Source organism: Myxine glutinosa, chromosome 1, assembly GCF_964187855.1.
Source record: "Myxine glutinosa chromosome 1, kmMyxGlut1.1, whole genome shotgun sequence".
NCBI classification, from domain to species: domain Eukaryota; kingdom Metazoa; phylum Chordata; class Myxini; order Myxiniformes; family Myxinidae; genus Myxine; species Myxine glutinosa.
Genome location: NC_136261.1, coordinates 52228362 through 52247781, shown reverse-complemented (window position 1 = coordinate 52247781; position 19420 = coordinate 52228362). Strand labels below are relative to the sequence as shown.

The 19420-nt window shown below is 43.7% G+C and overlaps 2 protein-coding genes across 3 annotated transcripts in view; both read left to right on the top strand.

Moving 5' to 3' along the window:
- Positions 1–11858, top strand: part of USP24 (ubiquitin specific peptidase 24) — a 251269-nt gene extending 239411 nt beyond the window's left edge. The window contains exons 64-67 of the mRNA XM_078771659.1: positions 4031–4106; positions 7183–7269; positions 7378–7491; positions 9480–11858. Of these exons, the coding sequence (XP_078627785.1) occupies positions 4031–4106; positions 7183–7269; positions 7378–7491; positions 9480–9539 (337 nt within the window). The 3' untranslated portion in view covers positions 9540–11858. The remainder of the gene's footprint in view (positions 1–4030; positions 4107–7182; positions 7270–7377; positions 7492–9479) is intronic.
- A 1353-nt stretch (positions 11859–13211) lies between these two features.
- The window catches only part of LOC137423958 (uncharacterized), a 38538-nt gene continuing 32329 nt past the window's right edge, over positions 13212–19420 (top strand). The window contains exons 1-2 of one of the 2 annotated variants that reach the window (XM_068111482.2): positions 13212–17616; positions 17695–17766. In XM_068111482.2, coding sequence (XP_067967583.1) covers positions 17487–17616; positions 17695–17766 — 202 coding nt within the window. In that variant the 5' untranslated portion in view covers positions 13212–17486. Of the gene's footprint in view, positions 17767–19420 lie in introns of both variants that reach the window. The other variant, XM_068111479.2, reaches the window with a different exon arrangement.

Here is a 19420-nt window from a genome sequence, read left to right as displayed (position 1 = left end):
TGATATTGTTCAGGTCTGCAGAGAGTGAAGAGGCTACAGACTGCCGATCCGAGGGTTGTGATATGGAGCGGCAGATAGTGGAGTCATCAGCAAAGATATGGAGAGGATTTTCCAGAGAGCGGATTGATCATTAATGATGACCAGAAAAAGCACAGGGTGCAGAACACTGCCTTGGGGAACTCCAGCCTGAACAGGAAGGGGAGATGAGGGAATTCCATTCAGGGCCACACATTGACTGCGACCAGAAAGGAAGTCTGCAAGCCATGCGTGGAGGTTTCCATGGATACCATAGGAGGAGAGTTTGGTGAGAAGGGCGGGGTGCCAGACCGTATCGAAGGCACGTGATATGTCAAGGGAGATGGCTCTGATTTCCTGTTTCGCATTGAGGACCTCCATCCATTGTTGAGACAGCAGAAGCAGTATGTCCCGAGTTGAATGACCTGGTCTGAATCCAAATTGATGATCCGATTTGAAGCCATTGGAGAAGAGGAAGGATTTGATGTCAGAAGCGATGATCGATTTCATGACCTTGCTGATTATTGGGAGCAGGCTGATTGGTCTGTAGTTGCAAGGATTCTTTGCACCTTAATCTCAACAGTTATGGGTCAGCCACTCATATTCGCCCTCTCCATTTCCTTCCGTCCTCTGCATCTTCCTCTCTTAATTCCTCACTCTTCAAATCTCTTTATTCGACCTCCCTCCACCTTAATCTCTGTCGTTCTCTTTCGCTTTTCCCTCTAATTGGCTCATTTCATGCTTTCTTGATTAATTCTTAATCCTTTTTCCACATAATGTGCCCAAACCACTGCAACCTAGTCTCCCTAATAATGTCTGTCATACTTACAACTCCAGCTCTCTTTCATATCTCTTCATTCCTCAACCTTTCTCTTCGTGATACTCTGAGAATCCACCGAAGCATTCTCATCTCTGTCTTCTCCAGCAACTCAACTTCCCTTTTTCCCAAAGCCCATGTTTTTGCACCATACATTATGTCTTTGTGCCTCATGAAATGTATATCCAAGCTCTTTCAAAACCTTCTGCTCCTGTAGGACACCTTACCCTGCGCAGTCTTGAGAAAAGAAGGACATAGGTGGGGTGTGCGAGCAGCAAATTTAATTGGTCAAGATGACATAAAATGCTGTAATATTTTATCCAAGTACTATTAAACAGAAGTTTTTGAAAATTCCAAAAAGCTGATTTGTGTTCTGGTGTTCAGGTATTTCATTCAATTTCAATAAAATTAAGATTTTAAAGGTGGTAGAAAAAAACGTTTTTTTGGAAGTTTACCACCGTTGATGCAGCATCTTTTGCATCGCCTTATTTAACACGTCACAATAGTTATTCGATCAAGGTTTTGGATGGGGTCCTAAAAACAATAAGTTCCTGTTTGGAATGATTTTCGATTTTTTTTGACTGCCAACCAGGCAGACTGAGTAAAAAATAATCGCACCTATGTCTGAAGGAGGCGGTTCACTTTGGCATTTTTAATATGAAATAAGCATGCCGAGAAGCGAATGAAACCCTTTAGAATGACCCTTTAAACCCCACTAGAATGACACTTTAGAATTACCCTTTAGAATCCATTAGAATTCCCCTTTAGAACCCATTAGAATTACATTTTAGAACCCTTTAGAAGTACCCTTTAAAACCCACAAGAATGACACTTTAGAAACCTTTAGAATCACCCTTTAAACCCCACTAGAATGACACTTTAGAATTACCCTTTAGAATCCATGAGAATTCCCCTTTAGAACCCATTAGAATTACCCTTTAAACCCCACTAGAATGACACTTTAGAATTACCCTTTAGAATCCATTAGAAATCCCCTTTAGAACCCATTATAATGACCTTTTAGAACCCTTTAGAAGTACCCTTTAAACCCCACTAGAATGACACTTTAGAATTACCCTTTAGAATCCATTAGAATTACCCTTTAGATCCATTAGAATTACCCTTTAGAACCCTTTAGAATTAAACACGGTGGGTTAGAAACGTTCTTCTTTTTCATTTTTGATGGATGGACAAAGCCAAACATTGAAGCGGCTTCACCGCTTAAAAAGTATCTCACTCGCACCTATGTGTATGCTTTCCCTCGCGGTCCCCATGTGCTGTCTTTGTCTTTCCCTCGTGGTCCCCCTGTACTGTCTTTCCCTCGCGGTCCCCATGTGCTGTCTTCGTCTTTCCCTCATGGTCCCCATGTGCTGTCTTTGTCTTTCCCTCGCGGTCCCCATGTGCTGTCTTTGTCTTTCCCTCGTGGTCCCCCTGTACTGTCTTTCCCTCGCGGTCCCCATGTGCTGTCTTTGTCTTTCCCTCGTGGTCCCCCTGTACTGTCTTTGTCTTTCCCTCGCAGTCCCCATTTGCTGTCTTTGTCTTTCCCTCGCGGTCCCCATGTGCTGTCTTTGTCTTTCCCTCGCGGTCCCCATGTGCTGTCTTTGTCTTTCCCTCGCGGTCCCCATGTGCTGTCTTTGTCTTTCCCTCGTGGTCCCCATGTGCTGTCTTTGTCTTTCCCTCGCGATCCCCATGTGCTGTCTTTGTCTTTCCCTCGCGGTCCCCATGTGCTGTCTTTGTCTTTCCCTCGCGGTCCCCATGTGCTGTCTTTGTCTTTCCCTCGTGGTCCCCATGTGCTGTCTTTGTCTTTCCCTCGCGATCCCCATGTGCTGTCTTTGTCTTTCCCTCGCGGTCCCCATGTGCTGTCTTTGTCTTTCCCTCGCGGTCCCCATGTGCTGTCTTTGTCTTTCCCTCGTGGTCCCCATGTGCTGTCTTTGTCTTTCCCTCGCGGTCCCCATGTGCTGTCTTTGTCTTTCCCTCGTGGTCCCCCTGTACTGTCTTTCCCTCGCGGTCCCCATGTGCTGTCTTTGTCTTTCCCTCGTGGTCCCCCTGTACTGTCTTTCCCTCGCGGTCCCCATGTGCTGTCTTTGTCTTTCCCTCGTGGTCCCCCTGTACTGTCTTTGTCTTTCCCTCACGGTCCCCATGTGCTGTCTTTGTCTTTCCCTCGCGGTCCCCATGTGCTGTCTTTGTCTTTCCCTCGCGGTCCCCATGTGCTGTCTTTGGCTTTCCCTCGTGGTCCCCATGTGCTGTCTTTGTCTTTCCCTCGCGATCCCCATGTGCTGTCTTTGTCTTTCCCTCGCGGTCCCCATGTGCTGTCTTTGTCTTTCCCTCGCGGTCCCCATGTGCTGTCTTTGTCTTTCCCTCACGGTCCCCATGTGCTGTCTTTGTCTTTCCCTCGCGGTCCCCATGTGCTGTCTTTGTCTTTCCCTCGTGGTCCCTCTGTACTGTCTTTCCCTCGCGGTCCCCATGTGCTGTCTTTGTCTTTCCCTCGTGGTCCCCCTGTACTGTCTTTCCCTCGCGGTCCCCATGTGCTGTCTTTGTCTTTCCCTCGTGGTCCCCATGTGCTGTCTTTGTCTTTCCCTCGCGGTCCCCATGTGCTGTCTTTGTCTTTCCCTCGTGGTCCCCCTGTACTGTCTTTCCCTCGCGGTCCCCATGTGCTGTCTTTGTCTTTCCCTCGTGGTCCCCATGTGCTGTCTTTGTCTTTCCCTCGCGGTCCCCATGTGCTGTCTTTGTCTTTCCCTCGTGGTCCCCCTGTACTGTCTTTCCCTCGCGGTCCCCATGTGCTGTCTTTGTCTTTCCCTCGTGGTCCCCCTGTACTGTCTTTCTCTCGTGGTTGTCAGCTCTTTCACGAGCCTCGATTCAGTATAGAAAAAAAAAAAAAAACTCCCCTCTGCGCATGCAAGATCGGGACGAGATTCCATACATTTTGTCAAATTCAGAACCAAAGTAGTGCTAATCTACAGGTTCGTTTTCCGATTCATGTTCCAATTCGTATTCAATTGAAATTCAATTGGAATTAAGTTGTTCCTCGATCATAAACTGACATTTATAGACAGACATATGAGACGGACAGACAAAGTGAACCAATTGCTTAACCCCCTTTTGGCTTCGCACGTAAAGATAATAACATATTATGGAGACCAATGGATCTAAGGAGGACATCTGTAGTTGTTTGGGTTGAGTATTCCTTTTTTGCTGCAGGTGCTCAGCTGCAAAGGAGTATTTTCGTGGAGATTCGTACCATCTGCTTTGGGCTGTACAGTGGCTCCAGAATAAGGTGATTGAACGTTTGTTTGAGATTGGCTCGTTTAGTTGTCGTTTGTAAGATAACTGAAGTGTTTATAAAGTAGAAGAGAAGCAGTGGTCGGCAAGGAAGGAATGTTGTTATCATAGATGTTTGCAAGAGAAAGGATGTTACATATTGGTAAACACAGGGGGTAGAATGGTACGGATGCTGGATTAAGCAGTCACAAATAAGAACATTCTGTTTTGTGGTCGTTGCGTTCCATTTTCGGATAAAGTTTAGTTTTGACTCTTCAATCTCGACAGAGAACCGAGATAGGGCCTTTGCGGCATTCACCCTTTTGTCTTCCTCAGTGTTGCAGGGGCTTGGGAGCATTATGCCAGAGGGCTAAGGAATGTTTTAGACCAATTTATTCATTTTGTTTGCAGCCTGTCACTGTTGCTTGTGTCATTGCTGAGAACACAGCTGATCCACTGATACAAAGAGGGAATTTGGTGTTTGTTTAGGATGCTGGCGATATATCGCCGACTCTTCACAAAGGATACTGTGGGATCTTTAATGTCCGCCAACAAATGCCGGCAGACAGGACACCCAGTTTAACATCCATTTGAGAGACGGCACGAGCATTGATGAATCACACTTCCTGTGAAACACCGGGATGACAGTTTATAGCTGGTTCGGGATTCAGGGATGAGTGTGCGTTCCTCTACGCCATCCTGTCAGCCCGTTTTAGATCAGTGAACTGTTACACTTGCTAGAATGAGATGAAATAGCATTCTACAGTAACACCTCACTGGCCTGGTTGAAGGTAGGGTGTCATTGTGGAAGGTTGAATATGGGTGAGAGAGAGAAAAAGAGAGAGGGAGAGAGAACGAGAGAGAGACAGAGAAAGAAAAACTGGGAGAGAGAAAGATATTGTAGGTTGTAGTTTGTACCCTGGGGTTTGCACAAGAGGATAAAGGTGGTAATAATAAATTAATAGTTTGAGTTTCCAGAATGGGGAAAGAGCCAATGCCCTCTATGTAAATATGTATGGCCTAGCGCCATACAGTCGGACCCCGACATTCGTGGGTTCCACGTATTTGCGGTTGATAAACTGTGACCTGCTTCTACAATTGCGGTCCGGTGTCCCACGTATTTGCGGTTTTTCGCAGGCACAAAATGTTTTTTTTCCATGAGCCACGAGCATGATGGTTCCAAAACATATCTTCCACCAGCCATGCACAAAGCAACTGGACATACGCAAAAAAATGTTTTCCACCAGCCGTGAGAATGACCTGTTTCTACATTCACAGCCCTGTGCTTCACGTTTTCATGGCTTTTGGTGGCACATAAAAAAAACATTTTAGCCACGCTATAAGCGAGGTTCGTGGGATATCCCATCATTCACACTGTGAACATTGTTTCTTGGGAGATGCCACCATTCACACTGTGTACCTACAGCTTCGCGGGATATCCCACCAATCACACTGTGCATTGTTTCGCGGGATATCCCACCATTCATACTGTGTACATACAGCTTCACAGGATATCCCACCAATCACACTGTGAACTTTGTTTTGCGGGATATCCCACCATTCACACTGTGTACATTGCTTCACTGGATATGCCACCAGCTGTGTACCACGTCTTCCCCCGTGAATTACTGTACAGAATGAAAACTCTCCATCACATCTATTGGTGCAATCAGCTGTCCGACTGTACATTACAAATTGTACAAAAAAACCCTTACTCTGGCGATTATCTCCTTTGTATGGATGGGTTCGTCACTTGTAAGTAGAGTTCAGGATGCTTAAGCTGTTTTAGTATGGGTTCGCAGTGTGTACGAGGCTCAAGTCAACAAAGCATTTGGCTGAGCTTTTAACTTATCAACCAGTGCTTACCGGTACTTCCGATGTTTCTAGTTATGGCTTTGTTGTCCCCCGTCGCTCAGCGGAGCGAAAGGGGGACTATGGCTTTCCCCTCCGTCCGTGTGTCCGTCCGTCCGTCCGTCCGTCCGTCCGTGCGTGCGTGCGTGTGTGCGTGCATGCGTGCGTAAGCGAAGGACCGCATTCAAATTTGGTGTGTGGGTGCAACCCACGTCAAAATCCAAGATGGCCGCCGCCATGTATGTCTGATGCCATGCATGTCTGAACCTTGTAACCTGCATATCTTGAAAAATAAGCGAAGTACCAACTTCTAATCTGGTATGTGGGTGTATCTAGGCATAAGGACGAACGCTGTTGAAAATTGGGGCGCCACGTCAAAATCCAAGATAGCCGCCGCCATGTATGTCTGAACCTTGTGAGATGAATGTCTTGAAAAATAAGCAAAGTACCAACTTCTAATTTGGTGTGTGGGTGTATCTCGGCATAAGGAAGAACGCTATTGAAAATTGGGTTGCCACGTCAAAATCCAAGATGGCCGCCACCATATTATATATGTCTGAACCTTGTGAGCGAAATATCTCGAAAAATAAGCGGTGTACCAACTTCTAATCTGGTGTGTGGGTGTATCCAGGCACATGGAAGAACGCTGTTTAAAATTGGGTCACCACGTCAAAATCCAAGATGGCCGCCGCCATGTATGTCTGAATCTTGTGAGAAGAATATCTTGAAAGATAAGCGAAGTACCAACTTCTAATTTGGTGTGTGGGTGTATCTCGGCATAAGGAAGACCGCTATTGTAAAGTGGGTCGCCACGTCAAAATCCAGGACGGCCGCCACCATATATATGTCTGAACCTTGTGAGCGAAATATCTTGAAAAATAAGCGAAGTACCTTCTGGTGTGTGGGTGTATCTAGGCATAAGGAAGAACGCTATTGAAAATTGGGTCGCCACGTCAAAATCCAAGATGGCCGCCTCCATGTTTGTCTGACCCTTGTGAGCGCAATATCATATCATAGCATGTTTTCTGCGTGTTCCACTTTGTCAACTCACATCACTTCCCCGACGGGGGACCTAGGCGTAACGCTTGTTTTGTTGGAAGTTTAGTCAGTTGAATATTGTTTGGAATTTGGATTTAAGGACAAAGATGTAAGGACACATGCTGTTTATGTATATATTTTAAAGTTTAAGAGATAAATTAAGGGTAAAAAAAATAAAAATCCTGAAATCTTTTTCTTTTTAGATGTCAGATCATTACTCCACTCCCCAAAGTAATGTGTCAAATGAAACGTCCATGGGAAAGGTATTTCAAAGAACCATGTCGGCACAGGTATGTTGGTGTGCTCGTCCAATGCATTCTTATGTTTCCCCAATTCGTTTTGATCTGAATTATCCCAGTCCATAATGTTCCTGATAATCCCCTGCTGTATTATTTTAGGACACACTTGCTGGTATCACAGCATTGTTGAATGAAAAGGATCCCACAGGCAGCGGCGAGGGCAGTCCTGAAGGCGATGCAAATGGGAATGGGTCTGACAAGATCTCAGAGCAGGTGCCGACCATTTCAAGATTGATGTGTGTCTCATACCACCATTATCTTTACCTTTGTCATCTGTGTCATTATTCTGTTTTGCTGCTTCTTTCATATTTTTAAATCAATTTTATGCAAATCATCTTTGTATCAATGCTGCAACATTTATCTGATTTTTCTACCCAATGATACTTCATCGTATTCTTTTTCGTAATTTTTTTTGCTATCAAAGTTTTACCATACTCTTCACAGAGTGTCGGTGCCACCGAAGCAGCTTCCTGAGCAAGGGTTATACTGGGTGGTTTGCCATTGCCTTCCCAGCAGTATTTAGGACAGGAATTTGTAATTTGTTAATGGTGCCTTCGATAGCTCACCTACGCTTTGCGAAGGACACCATGTCGTCTTTCACGTCCACCAACTAATGCCGGCAGATGGGACGCCAGTTTAACGTCCATCCGAGGGACGGCACACACATTGAGGAATCACCTTGTCTGTGAAACACAGGGATGGCAGTTTGTAGCTGGGTTGGGATTCAAACCCAGGCTAGACAGCTTAGAGGTGAGTGTGAGTACCTCTAGGCCATCCTGTCAGAGCAATCTCTCAGCCACTCCTTATAAAAAGGCACATGACAGTATGCCTGGAGTTTACAAAATGGCACGTGAAAGACTTGGAGCACGAGGTAAAAGATTATGTGGTCTGATGAGACGAAAATTTAACTATTTGGTCTGAGCACAGTTTGAGCACAGCTCATCACCCATCAAACACCATCCCTGCCATGAAGCATGGTAGTGGCAGCATCATGCTATGGGGATGCTTTTCAGCAGCAGGGACTGGAAGACTTGTATGGCTAGATGGAACAATGAATGGAGCCAAATACAGGCAAATCCTTCAGGAGAAATTGCTTCATCGTGCAAAAGACACGAGACTGCGGTGAAGATTTAAATTCCAACAGGACAATGATCCCAAGCATACAGCCAAAGCAATACTGGAATGGCTTCAGAACATTAACTTGAAAGTGATTGAGGGGCCCAGCCAAAGCCCAGACTTGAATCCCATTGAGAATTTGTGGAAAAATTTGTAGATTGCTGTTCACCGACACTCCCCATCCAACATGATAGAGCTTGGGCAAATTTGCAAGAAAGAATGGGAGAAACTCCCCAAATCCAGATGTGCAAAGCTGATACAGACATACCCAAGAAGACTCGAAACTGTAATTACTGCCAAAGGTACTTCTATGACGTATTGACTCAAGGGGTTGAATACTTATGTAAATTAAATTTTTTTGTATTATATGTTTAATTATTTTGTAAAAATGTCTTTAAAAAGAATTCCACTTTGACATTATGGGGTATTATGTTTGGATCAGCACCAAATAATCTCGATTTAATCCATTTAAAATTTAGGCTGTAACACAACAAAATGTGAAAAAAGTCAAGGGGTGTGAATACTTTCTGATGGTACTATACATTAAGAGTAACTTTGGATTGTCAGCAAATCCAGTTCACATTGTAGTGCTGTTCATCTATCCAGGCAATGATTTGATCTTCAGTCTAACAAGTGCAATATCTCATTTTGAGTTTTGACTGATGATTGAGTGACTGATTTTGAGTTATGTCACAAAGACCTTCTTACATTTTCCTTATCCTGCATATTCCCTGAATATTAATGTGAAGGATGTCAGCTGTGATGTTTTAGACTGTCGCATTAAGAATCACCCCTAACTACATTAATCCTTGATCGTAACCTACTCACCCCCCTACCCACGTCCTCGTCCTCCCCCTTCACCCTTGGGAGGAATTGTGTCAAACATCGCTCGAGGTGATTTACTACCCCTTGAAAATGTATGACGTCTCCTTGCTGATGTTGTGTATGCTCGAGGCTGTGAAATCTACTGTGAAGTGCTTGTTTTTCATGGGGGGAGGTTATTTTTTTTTGGTGTTTGTATTTTCCTTCTTACTTCTGTTCTCCTCTCCCTCCCTTTTATCCCATCCCTTTCTTTCTCAATTTAGGGGTCAGAATCTCCGATGTCTATCAGCATGATCTCGCCAGGTACCGAGGAAACTGATTAGAGGCAATTGTGACGACTCAAGAAAATGAAAAGTCAAGGGTGCGGACGATGAAGGAAAAGCCAAGGGTGCGGACAGTGAAAGAAAGCCAAGGATGCAAACAAACTTGATGAAGATTGAGGGTGGGGGTCGAAGTTGGGAAAAGAGAAGAATTAGAGAGAAGGAAAAGCAGCTATGGAAGGAAGGAGGTGGTCACAGGTAGGTGCAATGGTGTAGGTAGTACATGTGATACATCATGCTGCCCATCCATCGCCTTTCGTGAAACCAGCCTCGGACGTGTGAAACTCCGGGGTTTTTTTGTTTTGGTTTTTTTTTGCCACCGTGTTCCAGCATCGTTCTAAAGCTCCTCAGCTTCCCATCAAAAGGTCTTCATTTCTTCGATTCATTTTGAAAGGTCTTCACACTTCCCATGTGCCATTTATCATCTCAGTTCAACATCCACTCTGACGTCGCTTAAGGCTTCAACCCCACTATATTTACCGCCAGAACTTCATCTTGTGTTACGTCTTCGATTGCCAATCTAATTACGTGCCAAATGCTCAATCAGGTTCCAGTCGTGATGAAGGAGCTGTCTTTGCGTACGTACCTCGCACCAGAGCCTTAACAACCTCACGTAGGCCTTCGGACTCATTTTGTCCTGAATAAGGTTTCGTCAATCCTGCTTTGTTGACAAAGCCTTTGTTTTTTAAATATCGTGAGGTGACGCAAACGATCTCTTTTCATAACTTTGAGACCCGAAAAGAAGCTACGTATTTGTGGACCTTCTTCATTTGTCGGACACGAGATTGTAGCATCGGGGTTCCTTTGGTACCATATGTGGTACGTGTTCCAGAATCGACTTTTGTTTTCCCTGAAGTTTTCTCCTTTCGTTTTACATGTCGAAATGCCAAATTGAAATTTGGTGTTTGATGTCCGGCTGATTTATGTCGTGTTGCTCTCGGACTTGTTTGTCTGTCTGTTTTATCGGTTGATACAGCAGGTGAACGTGATCTTCGATTCAGGGGATATTGAGGTTCAATTGAGGTTCCTGTTCGTCGTTTATCACATTATTTTGTTACGTTCTTTATTGCCTGGTGGTCTTAGAACAACTTCAATGTTCACTACAACAATGTGTGTGGTTAGGTGGATTGTTTAATCATGTGGATGGAATCGAGTGTACGTTGTTTGGAGGTATGCTGACTGCGGTGCAAGGAGAAGTTGATGTTTCGGCGTTTTTGGTCCGATTAAGGGTTAATGTCTGAAATGTCAGCTTGCCCTTGCATCCCATGGGCGGTGAACATACCTTGATCGACATTCGGTCGATTCCGTCTGTCATTCCACTCGTCCGTTGATACAGATCGACACTAGCCTTCACCAGCAAGACTAGTTCTTTAATTCTACCTCGGGTTGTTTAATTAAGTTGAAAGTCTGCGTACACACACACGCACACGCGTCAAAAAAGAGAACTAGCAGCTTTCATAAAACAAATATTGCAGTTTGTGATTCCCTGATGTAGTCACTGAAATGTTCCACAGAGTAAATAAATAAATAAATAAAACATTGGGCCTGATAACCCATTGATGTCTTTCTCAGCATACGTGGATATTTGTATTTTTTTAGTCTTTGTTTTACAAAGAAAATGAATGCAATTGTATATCTGTCCCCGCTGGAGAACACCGCCGCGCATGTTTTTTGAGCAGTGTTTGAATTAACAAGGACCGTGCTATTCGATCAATGAACGCAGCAAAATAAATAACAAAACGAAAGGTGCTCAAAGGCGGAAGTAAGTAGAAATGGACTTGATGTTTTTTCCGATAGTAAAACGACATGAATAAGAACGGTCGACGGATGGCTCCGACCATTTTTCCAGTAAGTGAAACTTTTGCCCGGAATTTCCTCCGTTTGGAACTCGTGTCCCTTTTGGTGTTCACACGACCGCGTAGGCCACCCACGGTTTGTTCCCAGACGGAAGTACACGGAAATGATTTGAAATTTGTCACGCAGTGTTTACCTTCTAAACTAGGTATGCAAAGGCCAGTTTGTGAGGCCCTTGGTTATCGTTTGGCCGTTTCAATATCAAACTGATTTTACCTTTGACTTCTGTTTGTATTGACACTGAATTGTGTAATATATAGTGTAAACTGTGATATTTTGGAACGCTGCGAGGCAATATTGCTTATGGAATGACTTTTCTTGACCTTTGAGTACAGACTTACGAAGGGGACATGCGTGTTCTTCCGCAGCACACAGGATACCAGTCTGTTTTGGCTTTTATTTTTCTTTTGTACAAATGTTATTTTTCTTTGTTAAAGTACTGGTTCCAATTAAAAATTTTAAAAGTTCTTTCCTGCACGGTGTCCGTTTGGTGTTACTACTTTGGAAGGTTAAGATGTGTCTGCCCACTTGTAGAACGAAATAAATAATATGGTTTGATCGATCGATCATCATTATCCAGGTGTTATCCCAGAAGCAAGTAAACATGTGGTATAACACCAAGCAGCTGAGACAAGGCTTCATTTTTGACAACCATAAAAGGTATGGTATTTTGTTCGGTGATCACTGATTGATGAATTAAGATGTACTATACTTGTTACAGAGCGTCAGTGCTGCCAAAACAGTTGCTTGACAAGGGTGATATAGGTGGTTTGCCATTGCCTTCCCTGCAGTAGTTAGGGTATGGATTTGTAATTTGTTCATGGTGCCGGTAATAGCTCGCCTACTCTTCACGAAGGACACCGTGAGATCTTCAACGTCCACCAACTACTGCCTGCAGACGGGATGCCCAGCATTTATATATTTAAGGCCCTGAGAAGCAAACTCAATTATCCTCATGATTACTGGGTTATCTTCATGCTTTGAGAATAGGAATTAGGAGTTTGGGTTCCCATTGGACTACGAATACCTGAGTATCGGTGCCTGCTTTAAACATTTGGTTCAGAACCGCCATTAACAATAAGATCCACAGTCGTCATCCAAGATGTTTGTTAGTCACACGACTTGAAATCAAGGTTCAGAAGCGCCATCAACAAGATCTTAGTCGGGCATGCTATAGCACACAACATGACATTGAAGAGTCAGTGACGAGTCACGGAGGTTTTGTAGCCGAGAATGCAAAATGCATAGATCACGACTACATTGCAGAGTGCTGCTGAAGCAGCCCACAGTTTGGACAGGATGCTTGGAATATGTCTGCATGGTTCAATACACAATGTCCTGCTCTTTTGAAAGGCACTGCAGGATCTTATAACATCCACGAAAGAATGGTAGCCATGCCCTGCCTGCAAAGCACCAGAGCAGCAGTTTTGGTGGATCTCATCCCTCTCTGGTCAAAGGCAAGTACATGAGAGATTTCCGAGTTATCCTATCATTCTTTCGAAATGTGTAAACCGTTTTTGTCTCCCACCCCTCTGACAAGGTCGGAGATCGCGACATTAAAATGAGCTCCGTCCGACAGATCGACTGACCGATCATCTGTCCATGTACTTTTGTGTACGTGATATTTCAAAAAACGTTGAACATTTCGCTTTCAGTTTGCAGATATCTATTCCCCATGACATTATCTCAACCTGATGATATCACGGCTGTGATTGGCTGAATTATGTTGCCATGGCAGCCATCTTTTCAACTTGGCTTTTGCATACAATATGTTAAAAAAAACGTTCAAGATTTTAGCTTTGATATTAAAGCACCTTTTATCAATCTGCATCCTTTGAGTTTACTGCTTCATCTAGTTGTTAAAGATCCACCACACCACACATGGTGAGTATGTTAAACACCGATTAGCATGGGTCGAGTGACATCTTTGTGTTGCAGTTACCTGAAATCGGTTGGTTTACAACAAGGAGCTGACACCCAATGTCCCACACCTTTTGGGTGGTTTGAGGAATAGTTCTGTTAAAACAAACCAGTAGAACTGGCAAAATGCAGAAACTGTTTCTGCGTTAAGCTCTTCTTCACCGGTAAGACATATTGTGTATTTTGTGAGACTAACTTAATGTATGAAAGCCATGGAAGACCGAGTTATCGATGATCAATCACTTGGAGACATCGATTCGTATGTAGAGGCTGAAAAACAAGATGAATATAACAGAATTACAAACTTCCAAGAACTCGATTCAATACCCCTGTCTTTTTGTCTGAATGGGAGCAGGATATCTTAAAAAGTTGTGGACAGATTCAGACGAAATTTGATAGAATGGTTCGATGTGTGACAAGAACGAATAGATTTGATTTTGGTGAAGATCCAGATCAGATAATTGTTTGTGATTCGTCACCACCATTGAGAGATGGGTCAAAAAACGATATAATAGTAGAACTAGAAGCCTGGTGTTGGCTTAGCGGTTAGGTTGCCGGCTTGGGATCCTAGGATCCTGGGTTCGAATCCCAGTCGATCACTGAATTAACACCAGGGGGTTGACTCAACCTGTCATCCTTTTGAGGTCGGCAAAATTGAGTACCAGCTTGCTGGGATGAATGATCCCGGTGTGTACCCCGGTTTAGAATAGGTACACCGTATCCCTGCGCATCGTAAGAGGCGACTAATGGTTGGCGTCAGGAAGGGCATCCGGCCATAAAAATATTGCCTCAAACAGGGAACCATGATTTTCATGGGGCCCGCAAGGCTAACCCCTGCTCTAGCGGGGAAAAATGGCCTTAAAACGATCATTCATTCATATTCAACTAGAACACCACTCTTAAACGTCCTGACATCGACCAATATGCTTCTGCCCACTTGTACCAATTTTGATTTAAATCCATTCAGCTGTTCTCAAGTAATCAAATTTTTACCTGACATGACCTTTGGCCTTTGACCTCAGGACCCCAAAATCGAATCGGTTAATCTTTACATCATTAGAAATACCTGTACCAAGTTTGAATTAGATCACTTCAGCTGTTCTCAGGTTATAGACCTATTACAGACTTTGACCTTTGACCTCTTGGCCCCAAAATATAATCAGTTAATCTTTACATCATTCTACATAATTGTACCAAATTTGGTGAAAATCCCATCATTGGTTCACAAGTTATCGTGGTAACGAAAACATATCATGGACGGACAACCTGAAAACATAATGCCTCCGTCGGCATTATGTTTTGTAATATGTTGGCATAAAAACGTCGGCAGAGGCATAAAAACGATATGAATCGCAAAAAGTTGTGGACGAGTTGTGACAAAACCTGATGAGTTGGATAGGTGACAAGAACAAGGCGATTCAATTTTGGTCCAGGTCCGAATCCAGATCTGGCCTATTAAGTGGCTTACAAAACATAAAATGTCCAGCCTGGTGGAGGTATGCTCTCTACTGAGTGCCATTCCAGTTAAATTTTGTGACATCATCAGCATGTACACAACATATTACTCTCGATTATGGCATTGGTATATACAGTGCCTATAGAAAGCCCACATGCCCTTTCAAAATTTTCACCTTTTGTTGCCTTATAACCTGGAATTAAAAAGCATTAAATCAGACTTTGCCACATTTATTTACACATTGTAACCCACAACTTCCAAGTGAAAGGCAAATTCTACATATTTCAGAAAATTAATCAAAAATACAAAACTAGATTATCTTGGTTGCATAAGTGTCCACCCCCCTTATAATAGCAATTCTAAATTTGCTCAGGTGTAAATTTGTCTCACCTTCGAAATCACACACCAAGTTAATTGGCTTCCACCTGTGTTAAACTGTAGTGATTCTGATTATTTCAGATTAAAATCAGCTGGTCCTGTAGGTTTCCTCTGCTGGGTAGTGCATTTCACAGCAAAGACTCAACCATGAGCACCAAGGAGCTTTCAAAAGTCCTCCAGGATAAAGTTGTGGAAAGGCACAGATCAGGGGAGGGGTATGAAAATATTTCAAAGGCGTTGAATATCCCTTGGAGCACAGTCAAAGAAAGGTGAAGGCGTATGGTACCACCAAGACCCTGCCAAGATCAGGCTGTTCCTCCAAACTGGATAACCAAGCAAGGAGGCTGAGAGGGCACCAATAGGCCAATGGCAACTTTGAAAGAGCTACAGCCCTTTATGGCAAAGACTGGTCACTATGTGCATGTACGGAAGGGTGGCAAGAAGGAAGCCATTACTCAAAAAAGCCACCTTGAGCCCCGTTTGAGGTATCCAAAAAAACCATTCCAGAGATTCTGAGGCCATGTGGCAAAAGGTTTTGTGGTCTGAAGAAACCAAGATGGAACTTTTTGGCTTAAATGCAAAATGTTACATTTGGCGCAAACCCAACACAGCACATCACCCAAAGAACACCATCCCTACTGTGGAGCATGGTGGTGGCAGCGTCATGTTATGGGGATGTTTCTCCATCAGCAGGGACTGGGGCACTTGTCAGGATAGAAAAAAAAATGGATGGAGCAAAATACAGAAAAATCTTAGAGGAAAACCTGCCGCCCTCTGCAAGAAAGCTGAAATTGGGACGGAAGTTTACCTTTCAGCATGACAACGACCCGAAGCACACAGCCAAAGCTACACTGGAGTGGCTAAGGAACAAAAATATAAATGTCCTTGAGAGGCCCAGTCAGAGCCCCGACCTAAATCCAATCGAAAATCTGTGGCATGACTTGCAGATTGCTGCCCATCAACACTCCCCACGCAACTTGACTGAGCTTGAACAGTTTTGTACAGAAGAATGGGCAAATATTACCCAATCAAGATGTGCAAAGTTGGTGGAGACCTATCCCAACAGACTCACAGCTGTAATTGCTGTCAAAGGTGCTTCCACCAAGTATTAACTCAGGGGGGTGGACACTTATCCAACCAAGATAATCTAGTTTTGTATCTTTAATTATTTTTTCTGAAATTTGTAAAGATTGTTTTTCACTTGGAAGTTGTGGGTTACGATGTGTAAATAAAGGTAGAAAAGTCTGTTTTAATGCAATTTCATTCCAGGCTTAAGGTGAAAATTGGTGAAAAATACGAAGAACAAAAAGTGAAAATTATGAAAGGGGATGTAGACTTTCCATTGGCACTGTATAGCGAAAGAGAGAAATCCTCTGCTGACCTGTAAAGGATCAGAGGCTGGTCTGACACCAGGAATATGTCTTTCATTCCAGGCAAGGTTTGCATTCTCACAGTCTCTCCCATTGGATCAAAACAACATCCATTTCCATTATTAATCTACTGGAAGAGTTTCGGTCTCCTGAACCTTTGGGCCACGCCATCAGCCGTGGCATCCCCTTGGCAGAGCGCACCTATCAAATTGAGCATTTTCCATCATGCCAACGCCTTTCTTGGAAGCCCACAACGTCTTGTCTGTAGATCACAATGGAGTACCCCCACTTCACACCTGGCTCTCTTGCATGTCTTAGGGTTTGGAATACAAAGCCCTTGACATCATTGGCAACCTCCCTACAAAGAAGCAGAAGCATAATGGCTTGCTGCGCTCTCATTGCAAACCCTCCATTGGTACCCCCACTGATGGCTTTGCTTCCTTTGCTTTGCTTTTTAATCCCTCCTACCCTTCTCATCCATTAACCCCTTCATTGTGACATTTGCAAAATTCAACTTGTGTGTTTATATTCTCAAGTGGGCAGCTGCTTTCTGCCTCCACCCCAACCCCAACATTATTCCGTTCATTGATCATTGTGAGCTCAAGTACTGGGATTACAATTGATCAGTGGATGCCATTTTGAATCCACGTGTGCATCTTGCGGGGAATGATGATGCAGCCCGTGCTGCGTGAGTCTTTCATATGTGCAACATGCTGTGACGCATTCTTCATTGTCATCATGTTGCCTTTCCCATACATACACCATGTCGACCCTTTTCCACGTGACTTCATTTCATTTCTCCCAAAATCCACCTCTTCATTTGACCTCAGACTCGATTTCACCTCTCATCTTTTTCTTTACTCTTAAATTCTTCAGTCTGCCCTTTTTCCGCCCTCTCCTTCCCCGTTTTTCTTTATCCCCCACCAAACCATCGTCCCCCTTCCCCATTCTCCTGCTCAAGTGACGTCACGGATGCTCTTCATCACATCCCTCCCCGTCTCTCCCGCTCAATTTCCAGCCTTCCATAATCATCGCATCCCTGCACCCCACGATCCGTCCACCTGCCACCCCCTTTCACCCCATTACCCTTCTTTTCATCAAGGTATCCTGGCATCTTTCGATCTATCGTGCGATTCCTTCCATCTTATCCATCCTTTGATTTCTCCCTTTTTTCCTGCAGCTCCCGCTGCTGCCATGGATGGACTTTTGCTCGTGGGACTCTGGATAGCCATCCTGTTCTGCTCACTTGGAGGTCAGTTGATTGTATAACGGCTCATTTCCTGATTCCCGGACATCGTGCTATTGAACTAAAGCCCCCTTGTGCATACAGATAAACCCAAAGGGCTGCACCATTTGTTGATACGTTTGTATGATGGTGCTGAGGAAGTTTACAGGCCTGTAATTTCATGGGAGCACTTAGCATTCTCCGAGTTCGAGATAAATTATTGAAGGTTGGGTCTATTGATGATCAATATTTATTTATTTATGATCTTTAGTAAACTACCATGGTGTTTTCCATGTGGTGATTAACGTATGGTTGGTGAGTGAGTTTGGGTATTGATATAACAGGTCAGTGACGGATAGTGGGAAAACTTTTATCTACGTTTTTTTTCAACCAAAAAAATTAAATAATTTGACGCTAAAATTTTCCATTATGGAAGAAAAGATACCTGGATTTGTCTGCAGATTTTGCTTTTAGGTTTTAACTGAATGAAGTTGATGTCTTCGAGGACAGAACATGTACTTGGTGATCAAATTAATGTATGTTCATGGTATTGAAATGTTGAGTGAGTATTTGGATTCCAAACACCTGGATACAACAATTAGGGCAATGGATGAAGAGGGTATGAACCGCAATAATCTGAAAGAACGAGGGGTGGATTGCGGGACATGATGAGACGGGGATTTAAGGGATGTTAAGGATTGTGGTTACAAATGGAAGGTGACTTGAGGTGCTGGTGTTCTGCCAAATTGAGGCCCTGGAGGAAAAACTGTGGTGGAATAACTGACTTACGAAGGAAATTCCAGAAATGGGATAAAAGAGGAACAAATGAGAAGAGGTGAGCAAACTAACTGGATTTTTGGAGTTTCACAAGAAAATGGTTACTGTTAGAGCATGTGCATACTGGAGGGTCTGAAAGGGGTGAGGGAGGGATGAAAAGGCAGAGGAAGCTAGCAAAGCAAGGACCGGTGGTCTCTCTGTCTTCTACCACCTCCTTTCTGGTCTTGCACCCTCTGTTCTTTCCGTGCTTTGTTACCCACAGGTTTCTGCAGGGCACACACGGTCCACCATCAATCCCCTTGTGGTGAATCGTACTAAAACACGCAATTTGGTGTCTGTCTGTCTGTCTGTCTCTCGATTTTTGACCACAATACATTCGATCGTTACTTTTCCAATCTCAACCAAACTTGACAGGAGAACTAAGGGTCACATAATGAAGGTTGTAGCGCATTCATTTTCCCCCTCCCCAAGGGGGTTTTCTCCATGAAGGGGGTGTTCTCAACCATTGCTGCCAATGGGGTTGCGTGTTGACGTGTATATCAATGTTAAATGAGCTTTATCGTGGCGTTTTCCCAAGGCCGCTTCGAATAACAAAACTAACGATAATAGCATAATATTAATGTTATTACAAAACAATATTAATACCAATAATATTCCACCTCCCCAAGGGTTTTTTCCTGCTTGAACAAACGTTGAGTCAACGTTTATAAATAGCTTATCATGACGTTTTCGTGAGCAACGGCCCAACGGCCTCTACCGGAAGCAAAAATATTATGAACCACAAACATGTTTGATTACCTTTCTAAACACTCACTAATGTTGTTTGTAACACTAAACAAAGAAATTTGGAAGACTCCGGCCTATCGCTCAAGCATCGCTCAATGCTTATCACGTCGCCAAACGC